The sequence below is a fragment of the Convolutriloba macropyga genome, chromosome 3 (genome assembly GCF_964194025.1).
Source record: "Convolutriloba macropyga chromosome 3, txConMacr16.3, whole genome shotgun sequence".
Lineage (NCBI taxonomy): Eukaryota > Metazoa > Xenacoelomorpha > Acoela > Convolutidae > Convolutriloba > Convolutriloba macropyga.
Window position 1 is genome coordinate 226,884 of NC_134470.1, and position 15,987 is coordinate 242,870.

Here is a 15,987-nt window from a genome sequence, read left to right on the forward strand (position 1 = left end):
ACTTGTGTACCAGAGGAAATTAACAATGTACTTTTTTTAGTGGACGCTGCAAGACGAAGCCAGAAAAATGCTTTGCCCAGTGTCTTTCATAAAAGGTTTCAAAAAAGCGTAAAAATAATTATATAAATAAAAATAGCCGAAGAACAAATACCCCAGGAAAACCGGGAACTCGAAAAATTTGACCGAACAATTACAGGAATGATTGAGTACATATGTTCAGGATGATTATTCGGAACGACAAAGATCACTTTAATGAAAAGACAGCTTGAAGTACCAAAATTTTTACACTCTGCTTCAAATCATAAGAGAAGATTTGAAAAGTATGCATTTTCATGCCTATTTTTGAACTGTTAAAAGGTCGACAAAATAGAAAACGTTGATAATTTCGAAAACAAGCCTAAAATTTTTTGTAACGCTGCTACTTAGATAATGATGCCAAACAAACACGCGTGAACACACTTACATTCATACACACAAACACAGAAACAGACAAACCGAAACAAAGGAACAAACAAACGTTCTTTCAAACACATACACACAAGCAGAAACTCACATTTACACAAACACACACTCACACACACATAGACCACTGACACTAAAAACACAAATACACGCAAACACAAACATAAACACAGACAGAAACGTAACATACAAAAATACACTCGATGAACAATAAGTTTTCGTGGATGTATCTGCAAAAAGTGTATACGAGCTCTGTGAACTAGTGTATATGTTGAAATGGATTTTACGTGAATTGTGGTTCCATCAAAAGGCTGTTTCTGTCTGTTTGGGTACTTTCATACACAAAAATGGACTGGATGGGTATCTTCATAGGTCATTTTGAACGAGTACTTCAACCTGGGTAGCGTACATGATGCATTAAATACTTTCTACCCTAAAAAAGTTTTACAATCTGTCTATAAATAAGAGTTGGTTTTTCAGACTTGACAATTTGATTTTATTTGACTTTACGCAAGCAGAAAATGAACGTGCGCTAAATGATTTACCGATTATGAGTTTTCACGTCCAATGTCTTATATTGTAGGAATTTTTAATTTTTTAATATGTAGGCACAAGCAAACAATAACATCAATAATAAATTCGTTGTATATCAGAGTTATGGAGAAATTCTTGCCTGTGAAGGGTCTCTAGGCCTAGCGTATAAGCAAATTTTTGACCTTGATATTTTTACTTCACAAAAATTATGTATTCCTTTCCCAAAAAATTGAATCTCCGATTATTTTGGATAAACTGGCTGCTCAATTTTTCCGGCTTCTGACAGCCTTTTTTGCTATCCGATTTTTTTTCTATTAAAACTCAATAAATGAAACTCAACAAAAAATAATAAACACATTTTGCATTGAAGAAAAGTGGTCGCGAGCATACCTTAACAGATTAGCGTATTCTTGCCCTTCCCTTAAAATAAGTCCCCCTAAGTGTTCAGAACTTAAACTTTTTCTCTATTTTATCAGACCTGTTTAGCTTTTGAACAGATTAAGAAAATAACTTCTGGCAAATTTCTAGAAAGCTCGGCAGTTCAGAAATCAACAAAACCGGACTTTACAAAAAAATATCCATTCCTTATTTGACGTCTAGGAATCTTGGCTTTCGGCTTTGCTTATTATACCTTCCTGGAAAAATTCTCCAGACAAGTACCTCAGTACAGTCTTTATTACCACACCAGAACAATTTAGAGAATCTAAGATAATTTAGTTTTGTCCTACTTGTTAAAAAAAATGATGAATTTTTAACTAGCAGTTTTATCTCAAATTCATTCTGAGTGAAATTTGTTCACTGAGAAATCACACAGACATACAAATCACACAAACACGCACAAACAAAATAATAACAAACAGAACATACAAAAACATGGAGACACTCACATCAAACACACACAAACGCACACTTGCACGCACACACAAACGCACAAACACAGACACGCTCAAACACAGACACAAGTACACACATATCTCCAGACAAGTATCTCAGAACAGTCTTTATTACCACGCCAGAACATTTTAGAGAGTCAAAAATAATTTAGTTTATTCTACTTATTAAAAAAAATTCATGACCTCTTCAGTAGCAGTTTCATCTGAACTTCATTCTGAATGAACTTCATTCTGAATGAACTTCATTCTGAATGAAATTTTTTCACTGAGAACAAATTTCACTCAGAATGAATTTCAGATGAAATTGCTACTGAGAAGTTCATCAATTTTTTTAACAAATAGGACAAAACTAAATTATCTTTGACTCTATAAATTGTTCTGGCGTGGTAACAAAGACTGTCCTGAGGTACTTGTCTGGAGATATCTGTGTACTTGTGTCTGTGTTTGGGCGTGTTTGCGTTTGTGTGTGCGTGCAAGTGTGCGTGTGTGTGTTTGATGTGAGTGTGACCATGTTTTTGTATGTTCTGTTTGTTATTGTGTTTGTGCGTGTCTGTCGGATTTGTATGTCTGTGTGATTTCTCAGTGAACAAATTTCATTCAAAAGGAAGTTCAGATGAAACTGCTACTGAAAAGGTCACCAAATTTCTTTTAACAAAAAGGACAAAACTAAATTATCTTTGACCCTCTAAATTGTTCAGGCGTGGTAATAAAGACTGTCCTGAGGTACTTGTCTGAGGATATGTGTGTACTTGTGTCTGTGTTTGAGCATGTTTGCGTTTGTGTGTGCGTGCAAGTGTGCGTGTGAGTGTTTGATGTGAGTGTGTCCATGTTTTTGTATGTTCTGTTTGTTATTGTGTTTGTTCGTGTCTGTCGGATTTGTATGTCTGTGTGATTTCTCAGTGAACAAATTTCATTCAAAAGGAAGTTCAGATGAAACTGCTACTGAAAAGGTCACCAAATTTCTTTTAACAAAAAGGACAAAACTAAATTATCTTTGACCCTCTAAATTGTTCTGGCGTGGTAATAAAGACTGTCCTGAGGTACTTGTCTGAGGATATGTGTGTACTTGTGTCTGTGTTTGAGCATGTTTGCGTTTGTGTGTGCGTGCAATAGTGCGTGTGAGTGTTTGATGTGAGTGTGTCCATGTTTTTGTATGTTCTGTTTTTTATTGTGTTTGTGCGTGTCTGTGTGATTTGTATGTCTGGGTGATTTCTCAGTGAACAAATTTCATTCAGAATGAAGTTCAGATGAAACTGCTACTGAATAGGTCATCAATTTTTTTTAACAAATAGGACAAACTAAATTATCTTTGACTCTCTGAATTATTCTGGCGTGTTAATGAAGAATGTCCTGAGTACTTGTCTTGAGAATTTTTCCAGGAAAGCGTTATAAGCAAAGCCGAAAGACAATATGCCTAAACGTCAAATAAGAAATCGATGAAATTTTTTGTAAACTCCGTGTTTGTTGATGTTTGATCTGCCGAATTTTCTAGGAGTTTGCCAAAAGTACTTTTCTTAATCTGTTCAATAGCAAAAAAGATCTGGTTAAATAGCGAAAAATTTTAAGTAATGAATACTCAGGGGGGACTTGTTTTTAGGGAAGGGCAAGAATGCACTAATCTGTTAAGGTATGCTCGCGACACTTTTAACAGAGCAAATCTTAGAACAAAAAAAAACAGTTGAAAACCGGAACAGTTGAACAGCCAGTTTATTCGAAATAATCGGAGATTCTGTTTTTTGGGAAAAGAATACAAATTTTTTGTGATCTAAAAATATCAAGGTCAAAAATTTGCTTATACGCTAGGCCTAGAGACCCTTCACAGGCAAGAATTTCTCCATAACTCTGATATACAACGAATTTATTATTGATGTTATTGTTTCCTTGTGCCTACATATTAAAAAAATAAAAAATTCCTTCAATAAAAGACATTGGAAGTGATAACTCATAATCGGTAAATCACTTAGCGCACGTTCATTTTCTGCTTGCGTAAAGTCAAATAAAATCAAATTGTCAAATCTGAAAAAATTCAATGCATCTTGTACGCTACTCAAGTTGAAGTAGTCGTTCAAAATGGCCTATGAAGATACCCAACCAGTCAATTTTTGTTTATAAAAATACCCAGACAGACAGAAAAAGCCTTTTGATAGAACCACAATTCACGTAAAATCCATTTCAACATATACACTCGTTCGCAGAGCTCGTATACGCTTTTTGCAGATACATCCACGAAAACTTACTGTTGATCGATATTTGAGTGTGTTTTTAAATGTTGTGTTTGTGTTTGTGATTATGTTTGTGTTTCTGTGTGTTTGTGTTTGGAGTGTCAGTGGTCTGTGTCTGTGTGTGTGTGTGTGTTTGTGTGTGTGTGTGTGTGTGTGTGCGTTTGTGTGTGCGTGCTTGCGTGTGTGTGTGTGTGTGTGTGTGTGTGTGTGTGTGTGTGTGTGTGTGTGTGTGTGTGTGTGTGTGTCGTGTACCGATGTGTGTGTGTGAATGTGTGTTTGTGTAAATGTAAGTTTCTGCTTGTGTTTAAATAAAGTTTGTAACTGCTTCTGTGTTTCAATTCGTCTTTTTTTTTATTTTGTGTATGAATGTAAATGTGTGCACGCGTGTTTGTTGGTGCGGGTGTTCGTGATTTTGCTCTTTTGCTTGTGTTTGTGTGTGTGTGTGTGTGTGTGTGTGTCTGTGAGTACGGTTTGTGTGTGTGTGTGTGTGTGTGTGAATGTAAATGTTCGTGTTTATGTTTCTGTTTCTGTGTGTTGTTGGTGATTGCTTGTGTGTGTTTGTGTGAGTCTGGCTGTGGTTGTGATTGTGAGCGTGTTTAAGCGTAGGTGTATTGTTTTTATTTCCTGTCTTTGCGTTTATGTGTGTAGTTGTGTCTGTGTTTGGGCGTGTTTGCGTTTGTGTGTGCGTGCAAGTGTGTGTGTGTGTGTGTGTGTGTGTGTGTGTGTTTGATGTGAGTGTGAGTTTGTTATTGTGTTTGTGCGTGACTGTGTGATTTGTATGCGTATATGTTCCAGTGTGAGTCTGTTTGCGTGTAGGTGTGGATGTGTGTGTTTGTTGGTGTGGTTGTGTTTTTCGGTGTTTGATTACCCAGGTTGAGGTCCCAGACCGAAAGTCGATATGTCCAGACCGAAATGAACGCACAAGGTGGCGTCGTGCGTTCAAAATTACACGGTCTGGAAAAAAAATGAACGCACGATAGTCTGGACATATGCAATATTGAACGCACGATAGTCTGGACATATGCAATTTTGAACGCACGATAGTCTGGACATATATGTTCATGCGTCTTTTTGTATGTTGGTGTTTGTTTGAGCGTGTTGTTGTTGCTGGTGTGTTGTTGATATGTTGCCTGTAGATCTGTTTGTGTGTATAGAGGTGCGCGTGAGTGCATGTATGTGTCTCAGTGTGTTTGTGTTTGTTTTTTATGTACGCAATTCTCGCTGTGGTGAACGTGTCTGTGTGAGTGTTTTTGTGTAGTTTTGTGTTTGTGCATGGGTATGGTTTTGATGCTTTGTGTATTCGTTTTTTGGTTGTGTCTGTGTTCGTTCGTAGGTAGCGGTGTTTGCGTTTGTGTGTGTGTGAGCGTGTGTGTTTCTTAGTGTATGTGTGCGTGTTTGTACATGTGTGCGTGGGTTTGTGTGTGTGAGTGCCTTGTTGCTGGTGTGTGCTTTTGTGTGTCTGTGTGTATGTTTTGTTTGTTTCTGTTTGTATGTGTGGTGTGTGTGTGTGAATTTTTCTCTGTGTGTTTGTGTTTGTGTATGTGTGTTTGTGCTTCTGACCGTTTCTGTGGAGAGAGTTTGCTTGCCAGGATATATATATATATATATATATATATATATATATATATATATTATATATATATGTGCATGTGTTTGTGTGCGTATGTGTATATGTGTGTGTGTTTGTTTGTGTGGGTTGTGTGTATGTTTAAATCTTTGTGTGCCTGTGCACGTGTGTGTCTCATTACTCGTCACTACAGGCACTCAATTCATTTGGGAATATTTGACTGACTTGTGCAAGTTGGTTCCACTTGCAGTCTTAATTCATTCGTTCAATTTTCTTCATAAAAAAGCGTTTTGTGGAAAACACATGTGGATTAGTGTAGTTGTATTTCAAAGCCGTATGTAATTAGAGTTGAAGATTTGAATAATTAGATTTTGCATAACTCAAATCCGCGGTTTGCGTAATTAGATTCTATTAAGTGCGTAATTAGATTCCACAAATTGCGTAAATAGTTTCCATAGTTTGCGTAATTGTACTCTACAAACCCAACGTGTAAATCGCAATAAAAACAAAAAACACCAAGATGATTCTGTCCGATATACCCCGCGACGCGGCAAGTTGAAGAATCCACTATTGAGGTTGCGTTGTTTCTCTCAACAGTCGAATTTAAATTGTCATTAGTTCTCTGTGTCGCTGGTCATAGCGGATACAATCATTTAAGTGGTTGAGCCTATTTACAAGAGTTTTCAATTCGTTACTGTTGTTTGTCAATATTGATTGGGAAAACAAGTTCAAAAATTTTTACAATAATCAAACTTTACTGGTCGGATATGACTGCAATTTTTTCAACCGAAGCAACTCGCAAATCGCAAACTGCAGATTTCATTCAATATCTTCATCAGTTGATTGATCACAGGTCGGATGTTGATGTTCCAAGATCTTTTAAGATAGCGGAATCTTGAAATATCTTGAAACTTGAAAGACGGATGGCTAAGTTGCAATAAGTTTCTTGCATGTATATTTATGTCGGAATCGTCTCTCAATGTTTCTTATTGGTATGAAATATTGCATTTTAATGAAATAGCTTGGTATCAATTTTTTCGTGTATCTTGAAAAGTTGGGATCAATAGATGAAAAAAGTACCTAAATTCAATTGTTAATTTAGGTTATGAAACAATTACAATTACATTTCAAAATATTAATAAAGTTTTGAACACAACCTCAAGTTTCACTTTAGTTTGCATCTGCTTACTTAGTTTTTAATTCGCAATAACAAGCTAAGCCTCCAAACTGATTGTGTCCAGTATAACCTGCGACACTGAGAGATACAGAATCTTCTATTGAAGTTGCATTCTGTCTCGCTGCAGTCCGAATACAATTCTTTTTAATTCTCCGCGTCGCGTGTAATATCGGACACAGTCATCTTAGTGGTTTAGCTTTATAACAATAGTTTTCAATTCGTTACTGATGTCTGGCTATTTTTTCAAAATCTGCAGGGAAACAAGGTGAACACGTTTCACATATTCAAATTTTACTAGCAGGATATGCTCACAGCCGAAGTTTTTCAGCCGAAGCTATTCCTAATTAAAAAACTGAAAAAGTCGTTCAATGTCAGCATCAATTTTCAATTGTATCATTATGTTAGAGTGCCAGAAACTCAGGAACGCGTTATCCAGTTACATTTACGCTATATGCTTTTAATTACTCATCATGCGTGGCTCCATCCTCCTTGATAAAGAGCGCATCTTTCCCATTGCGCAGAATCAAATAAAAAAACAAATTGAAAGTTAACGTGGCTTGAAAGGCAATATCCAAATCCGTCTTTGAATCAGTTAGGCTTGTTAGGCTTGAAAGAATGATTTGGGGAAATTTGTGCAAATAAACTTTAATTCCAAAATTTCTTTCTTTTTTACTGAAAAGCGAGGTGTGATAATTCAATATACAAGCTTTTCCTCGTTTTTAAAAAGTCATTTCGTGTTTCGGACAATTATTTTCTCGGTTTTACTTGGAGTTGAAAACAATTTTTTTGGAAAAAAGATTGGCAGAAAATTGTGCATACATTTAATTTCAAAAAAACTTTTTTCTAAATAAAGGGGATTACTTAATTGCACACACTTGCACCAAATTTGAATATGAATTTCAATTTTGAAGAAGAGCTTTTCCTGAGTAATTCATGTCAGAAACTTGCCCTACTTTTGGAAAATGGTTTTGATTTTGGAGAAGTTTTTCTCAGTTTTTAATTCTGGTCATAGTGGACACAATTATTTTAGTGGTTGAGCCTATTTACAAGAGTTTTCAATTAGTCACTGTTGTTTGTCAATATTGATTGGGAAAACAAGTTCAAAAATTTTCATAATAATCAAACTTTACTGGTCGGATATGACTGCAATTTTTTCAACCGAAGCAATTCATAAATCGCAAAATGCAGATTTCATTCAATATCTTCATCAGTTGTTTGATCACAGGTCGGATGTTGATGTTCCAAGATCTTTTAAGATAGCGGAATCTTGAAATATCTTGAAAGACGGATGGCTAAATTGCAATAAGTTTCTTGCATGTATATTTATGTCGGAATCTCATTGCATTTTAATGAAATAGCCTGGTAACAATTTTTTCGTGTATCATAAGAAGTTGGGATCAATAGATGAAAAAAGTACCTAAATTCAATTGTCAGTTACATTTCAAAATATTAACAAAGTTTGAACACAACCTCAAGTTTCACTTTAGTTTGCATCTGCTTACTTGGTTTTTAATTCGCAATAACAAGCTAAGCCTCCAAACTGATTGTGTCCAGTATAACCTGCGACACTGAGAGATACAAAATCTTCTATTGAAGTTGCATTCTGTCTCGCTGCAGTCTGAATACAATTCTTTTTAATTCTCCGCGTCGCGTGTAATATCGGACACCGTCATCTTAGTTGTTTAGCTTTATAACAATAGTTTTATATTCGTTACTGATGTCTGGCTATTTTTTCAAAATCTGCAGGGAAACAAGGTGAACACGTTTCACATATTCAAATTTTACTAGCAGGATATGCTCACAGCCGAATTTATTCAGCCGAAGCTATTCCTAATTAAAAACTGAAAAAATCGTTCAATGTCAGCATCAATTTTCAATTATATCATTATATTAGAGTGCCAGAAACTCAGGAACGCGTTATCCAGTTACATTTACGCTATATGCTTTTAATTAATCATTATGCGTGGCTCCATCCTCCTTGATAAAGAGCGCATCTTTTCCATTGCGCAGAAACAAATAAAAAACAAATTGAAAGTTAACGTGGCTTGAAAGGCAATATCCAAATCCGTCTTTGAATCAGTTAGGCTTGTTAGGTTTGAAAGAATGATTTGGGGAAATTTGTGCAAATAAACTTAATTCCAAAATTTCTTTCTTTTTTACTGAAAAGCGAGGTGTGATAATTCAATATACAAGCTTTTCCTCGTTTTTAAAAAGTCATTTCGTGTTTCGGACAATTATTTTCTCGGTTTTACTTGGAGTTGAAAACAATTTTTTTGGAAAAAAGATTGGCGGAAAATTGTGCATACCTTTAATTTCAAAAAAAACTTTTTTCTAAATAAAGGGGATTACTTAATTGCACACATTTGCACCAAATTTGAATATGAATTTCAATTTTGAAGAAGAGTTTTTCCTGAGTAATTCATGTCACAAACTTGCCCTACTTTTGGAAAATGGTTTTGATTTTGGAGAAGTTTTTCTCAGTTTTTACTTCAGCTCAATCCAGTAACACTTCGCCAATAGATTAAGCGCAATTAATATTTTCAGAAATCGCTTTCTTTGTAAAAATGGCAAGTAATTATTATCATAAACTGTTCGTCTTTGTAGAAATTGATTTTGGATTTGGAAAATTTTTCTCAGTTTTTCTCGGATTTGAAGCACGCTGGGCTTGTGATTGCGGGAATTTTCTTATTTGTTTGCCATAAAAAGAAGGTTGGATATTTTTTGTGCAATTATTTTTCCTCTTTGCGTTTCATAAAAGGAACGGTATTATTTTTTTTAAAAAAATTCCCTCAATTTTAAGAATGACTTCGGGTTCTAGACAAAAAGTTTTCTTCAGTTTTTTTCAAGTTTAAAGCAATCGCTGATGTAAAAACAATTACCACTAATTAGATCAACAGAAAATGAGCTTCAGTTTAAAGTTTAACAAATTTCGCCGCCAATAATTAATTTCACAAAATTCTCCGCAAGCTGGCAAGGGACTTATTTTGGAAAGTTGTTTAGAATAATTGAACTATTTCAGGAGAATTAACTTGAGACGAAAACTATTAAAAAAACCAAACATTCACAAAACAGTTATTGAATTGTTCGGTCCAAAAAGTTTGTGGGTCCATATTCATTGCAACTCCACGAGCTCATTCCAATATTGCCATATTGGAACAACTCTATTGAAGCATGAATCTTGAGCGCCACTACCCAGAAAGAATTGACTAGAGAAAACTCCGGAGCTCCGGTGCGTTCTTCTGGGTCAATTACAGTGGAAAACGAAGAGAACAAGGACGTGGACATGTCCAAATTCGGCGGTGAGCTGCTTTTCTAAAAAAATTTTAAATGAGTGCAACTGGAGCGAACTCGGGCAAGTGTGAACTCAGTAGTACTGAAACTGGTGTACGGTGAGGAAGATCGTTTGGAGCCCATATCAATCTCAGGAGTATTTAGATCAGGAAATATCTGCAGGGATTCTGAAAGCAATGTTGCTCCCTGTCTTCGAGCAATGGTTTGTCCAGCAGAGAGTTCTTGGAGTCGGTTTCGCATTTGGAATTGTGTTTTGTATGCTACAGAAGTATAAGAGGAAAATGCCATGTCAATACTAGGAGGATAGAACGCTAGACAGAAAATTGTTTGAAAATGAGACCGAGAGTAGAATACGTAAACGTTATTTCTAAATTTTAATTTCAATTAATAGTTTATTTCATTTATCCGCTAACTGAAACCTAATATAATTTCATTATTTAAATCAAGTCTTGCGTAGCCAAAACATGCTGCTTGTCAAAAATGCGCTATATTTGGATTTATCTCAATAAACTCTTTGAACTCAGAATTAATTGCCTTTGAGTAAATAAATTAACCTAAATTATGGCAAAGGGGATATTTGCTCATTTAATCATCAATTTACCACGTATGTGTTTTCCACACATCTTGCTCTCAACAAAAGAATTTTACAATTAGAAAGAATATTAGAATTAAAGAATGTAGATCCGCATTCTCATGCTTTGTGAAATTCACTGACAGAATTCTGTAAGTGTATACCAGTTTGTATCATCGGTATTTTCCACAAAACCACTCAGAAGGCCTTCTGTGGAAAACACAGACGGATTAGAGTAAGTATAGTTTAAGTTTCGGTAAGTGAATTCCACAGGCCTGAAGTAAGTTCGAATTTGAACTAAATTAAGGGGTCTGTATCAACCAGTAATGCTGTGTATGTAGGTGCGTGTGTGAGTGTTTCTCATCCGCGTTTCATACCTTGTCTCTGTTCAGTGGTAGCAGACAAATTTTAGCCTTGACAGATGGTGGCAACCATTGCTTCATGTTTAGACTTGAGTTGCAATTTGAGTCCACAAATATCTGATCTCTACTGAAATTGGTCCACTGAAAGTTCTCAAGAAAACTTTTTGTCTGCTTGCTGTCGACAGATAATTGATGAAATGGACGCCTGAAAAAATGCTCGTATTTTTCCTAGGTTCACAATTTCTGTTTTTTTTTGGATTTGAAATTGAACGTTTTTTTTTAAGTTGAACTTTCATAATGAAGCAGAAAAATTGAACTCTTGTTTAGCGTTGCGGCTGTTTGATTGGTCCAAATTTATATATTATGAACAATGTCTCACCTATTACTTTGAACAATAGCATTTTTATTAGTCAGCTACCGTCTATGTATCTTTGGAGGATATATTCACATACACTATTATGGCAATTGTTTGATCGCAGGTCGGATGTTGATCTTAAAAGATCTTGTAAGATGGTGGAATCTTGAATTATCTTGAAAGACGAATGCTTCAAACTTTATTTTAAATTGTATCTGTTTTCTTGGTTTCAAATGCTTGCCAACAACAATGAAAAGGTCACGGAAAATATTATTTGTGTTACATGCTTAGTATCCCGAGTGGACTGGGGATGGTTACCTTGTATAAGCTTGAAAGATTATACAGTATCTTGTAAGAGGGTGATGCATATTCTACCAAGATTTTCTGAAAAAATCTTACAAGATAAGCATTCGTCTTTTATGATTCTGAAAAGATTAGGCGTCGGCTTGCAAAATTTTTATAAGGCAGCCGTTCATCTTTGAACTGAAATACACTGCGCATAAAAAAATTTGGAGATGATGCACACAAAAAAAACAGGCATGTTGTTCAACAGTGTAAAACTTAAAAGTAAAAAAAAATGTTTTTTGAGTAATATATTAATACCCAGTATTATTTGGAAAGTACAAATACGGGCATTTTTCTGTTTCTCCAGATTGAATGCAATGAGAAAACTCTAATTAAATCTATTAATTTGTTTTTCATAAGAGCATTAAAAATATATATCAATTTAGTTGACGCTTTTCAGTTTTTGGCAAAAAATCAAAAGTCAAAATTATTATTTTTGTACTGATGCAGAAAAAATTATTATCTTGAAAAACATTTTTCATTTAAATTATTGAATAAAAATAACAGTCAAACATACGCTGCCAGTTGGCAAAATCTCAATGCATTAATTAAATGAAGAAAATTGCGCATAAAATAACCAATGAGCATAAAACTCAACCGGAACGAACTTGAAGGATTCTTACAAGATAGCCATTCATCTTGTAAGACCTTGCAAGACAACCATTTTTTGCAAGAATTTTGTCAGAACTTATAGAATAACAATCTTTTTTATGAATATTGCAAGATCTTACAAGATAATTATTCTCTCTCGTTCAGGGGCTTTATTTGGCTTATTTTTTGGAACAATTTTTGGAGCGTTTGTCTTTTGGCCCAACGGGTTCTTTTTGGATTTTAAAGTGGCAATAATTGCATGTTACCTGAGTAAGATTCTCGTAAGACCAATGTTAATCTTGCAAGATTCTGTAATCATTTATATATTGTATTGAAAATTATGATTGAAAATATTAAAATATTGAATATTTGAATTTGTCTTACTATTACCAATTCTTTAAGAATTAATCTGATATTTTATGCGAAAAAAGCCTAGATAGGTTTTCCTGACATTATGTTTCGAAATCTAAGTTATAATTTTTGATACAGCAATCATCTGTGCGTGGGATGTTATTTTTATTTTGTTTTTTGAATGGTATCTTCTGAAGTTTTCCTTAATCTGTGCCACTATAAACGTTAATGTAGATGTTTATTCTGTCAAATTGGGTAATACCTAAATTGCCAATTGTACAGATCTTTGAGTGATATCCTTCGGCATTGCGACGTAGTGACGTGCTATTGCGACGGAATGAAAAGATATTTATAGTGCTTTTTTTCATATGAGTTAATCTATTATGTCAGTCGTGGTCATCTTGTCAAGGAGCAAAAAATCTAGTATAATAGAGTTTAAAAAGTGAACCATTTGTTGTGGTTCATTTTTAATTAGTCTTAGAATCAAACTATTATCGCTATATTTGCTTGATGCTTTGATATTTAACTAGCCTTCTTGAATATCGTCACAATTTGAAAAAATGCTTGTTGTTTATCAGTTAAAGATTGTAATAGTTCGTCTCCGTAGGGGAAATACACTGGCTCCCTGGTTGTGAACCTTCTGTATTATCTTTTATTTCCAAATCATTGTCCTGTTTATCCACTCTTGATTGACCTTCTTCATTTTGTTCATCTTCAGCATTCGGTTCTTTTGAGTATTGTCTATTATTTCCTTAAAATGTATTTGATTTCTATTTCTATAGGTATAATTGTTCTTTTTGTACTTAGTTTACTAGTGATCTGATGTGAAGATTATCAAAAAATATATATCTTATTTTCATGTGTATGTGTTATATTACTTTGCTCTCTTGCGTTAGTTTTGGAGTTATTTGTGGTTGGTGATGAAATGCTTGTAAGGGTATTCTATTGGAACAATTTGACTTTGTTATGTTCTTTAGATTTTCTTCTTATTGTTCATTCGATGTTTGAATGTTGAAAGCAGTAATTAAAAGTATTCTATATGAATTTTTATAAATGGTGTTATTTTCATTTTTATTGGTATCTTTGTTGGTAAAATTGGTTATAAAGAATGTTAGAGAAAGAATAAAACTTTTTCAATTATTGGTTGAGCTTCGCAATGTTTGTCCCTGAGCAATAGGGATAGTATTGAGACTTGTGCCGCGTATTTCTTCATGACTCCGTTAAAATTGCAGAATTCATTTTGTGTTGTTATTTGTGCATTATTGAACAGAACTGTTATAAAGTGAAATTTTCGTGCAGTGAACGTTTATATTGTTCAACAAAACAAGTTTTCACAATAAAACTCATGTTTCTGGTATTTCTGATAGTAAATGATGATGTCAAAAGTTTTGAAATTAAAATCATTTCAATTTCAAAATTTTAATCATGAGCCAAGTGATTAGAATAAAACCGGTTTTAGTGACATCTCTACAAGAGTTTTGATATAATGAAACCCTGACTGCCCTAGTCGAGAACAAAAGTTAATCTTGCAAGATCTTGCAAGAATCTTGCAAAAAAAAATTAATCTTGCAAGATCTTGCAAGACGGAGTTAATCTTGCAAGATCTTGCAAGAAAAAGTTAATCTTGCAAGATCTTGCAAGAAAAAGTTAATCTTGCAAGAATCCTGCAAAAATCTTGCAAGATTAACTTTTTTTGCCTTAAAAAAGTTCCCGGTTTCAAATTCCGAAAAGAAAAAATAAATTCAACTGAAAGAGAACACATCGTTGGTACGCTTTTGAATCAGAAACCGCGATTATTTTTTACTTGTGTTTTGATGAATTACGATGAAGTTTTGGCATATCCAGAGTTTTTTTGGGCTACTGATTGCAAATTCTGACAGTGTTTGTTATATTGTCAGTTTTGATTTATTATATTGCCTTTTGCGAGAAATAAACGACTTGATAATTTTCTTCTTTTCAAAGAAAAAAGACTTTTGTTGCACTTTTCAGCAAATTTCATAAAAATTACCTATCAGAAAAAACGTCCTTATAGTTGTATAATGAAATGCCTGGTCGCCAAAGGATTGTTAGTGATAATTTGCAATGGTTTCTAAGTGTTTAGAGAAAGATTCAATGAGTTTAGTTAGTAAAAGAAAGTGGTTACGTTATAAACAGGTTTTACAAATTTTTCTTGATTATGATGTATTTTTGGAACATCCAGAGTTTTCTGTAATACTTAATGCAATCTGTATACTTTCATGTGATAGATTGATAATTCGATGTCTTTGTTTCTTTTTGTGATGCTTTTTTATTTTTTTAGATTCAATTGTTGACGTTTTCAAAAGGTTTTGTTGCTAAGATAGGACTTAGGATAAGGACCTAGGACGGCTCTTTCGGCTATTTTTGAGCGCTTTTTTTATGTTTTTTTAATGTTTTTTGAGCCGATTTTTTTCTTCCAAAAAAAGTTAATCTTGCAAGTTCTTGCAAGAATCTTGCAAGAAAAAGTTAATTCTTGCAAGATTCTTGCAAGATCTTGCAAGAAAATTTAATCTTGCAAGATCTTGCAAGAATCTTGCAAGAATCTTGCAAGACGTAACATCGTCTTGCAAGAATCTTGCAAGAATCTTGCAAGATCTTGCAAGATTAACTTTTTTTTCCGACTCGGGTGTTCAATCTATTTTTTCTGTGGTAAGAACTTCCTTTTTTAGGCGCTTTTGTGGATACGCCAGGCTTTTAAACTTGTTTTAACACGCATGTTTTGTGCTTTTTTTTCTCGTTATTGGGAAAACTGTAGTTGAAACTGTAAGTGTAAAATTAAGTTATTGAATTTCACTAATAGGTTATATGACAAATTGTAGAAATGGTTTTAATTGAGAGACTACTTCAAAGCGAGTTATTGTTTTCGGCATCTATGCTTATTTTCTCCTGTTCTTCAATTGTGTGACATTTTTCATTTATCATTTATCAGAAGTTCAACATTTTTTTTGTTTTTGGTACTTTAAATGTGAGAAGAGTTTTTACTACTAATTCTACTAATTCTCTATATTCTACTAATTTTGACAGAGTATTGTTGCTTGGAAAGTTATAAATTGCATAGTTTGGAATCCTAAATTTTTAAATCTGGATCGTATAAATGGTTGAAATTTTTGCTTTAAGAATATACAATTAACTGGCAATTAATGTCACAAATCTAATATCCATGTAACTTTATTAGTTACCAACATTTCGCCTTAAATAGTCAATTTTGGTTTCAACGAAAGGAATGCCTTATATTTCCCATTTTGATA

The 15,987-nt window shown here is 34.0% G+C and overlaps 1 protein-coding gene across 1 annotated transcript in view; it reads right to left on the bottom strand.

The window, feature by feature from the left end:
• LOC142335820 (uncharacterized) overlaps nt 1–15,987 on the bottom strand; it is a 61,320-nt gene that overhangs the window by 30,095 nt on the left and 15,238 nt on the right. Inside the window, exon 2 of the mRNA XM_075384149.1 lies at nt 11,095–11,284. Within this exon, the coding sequence (XP_075240264.1) occupies nt 11,095–11,284 (190 nt within the window). The remainder of the gene's footprint in view (nt 1–11,094; nt 11,285–15,987) is intronic.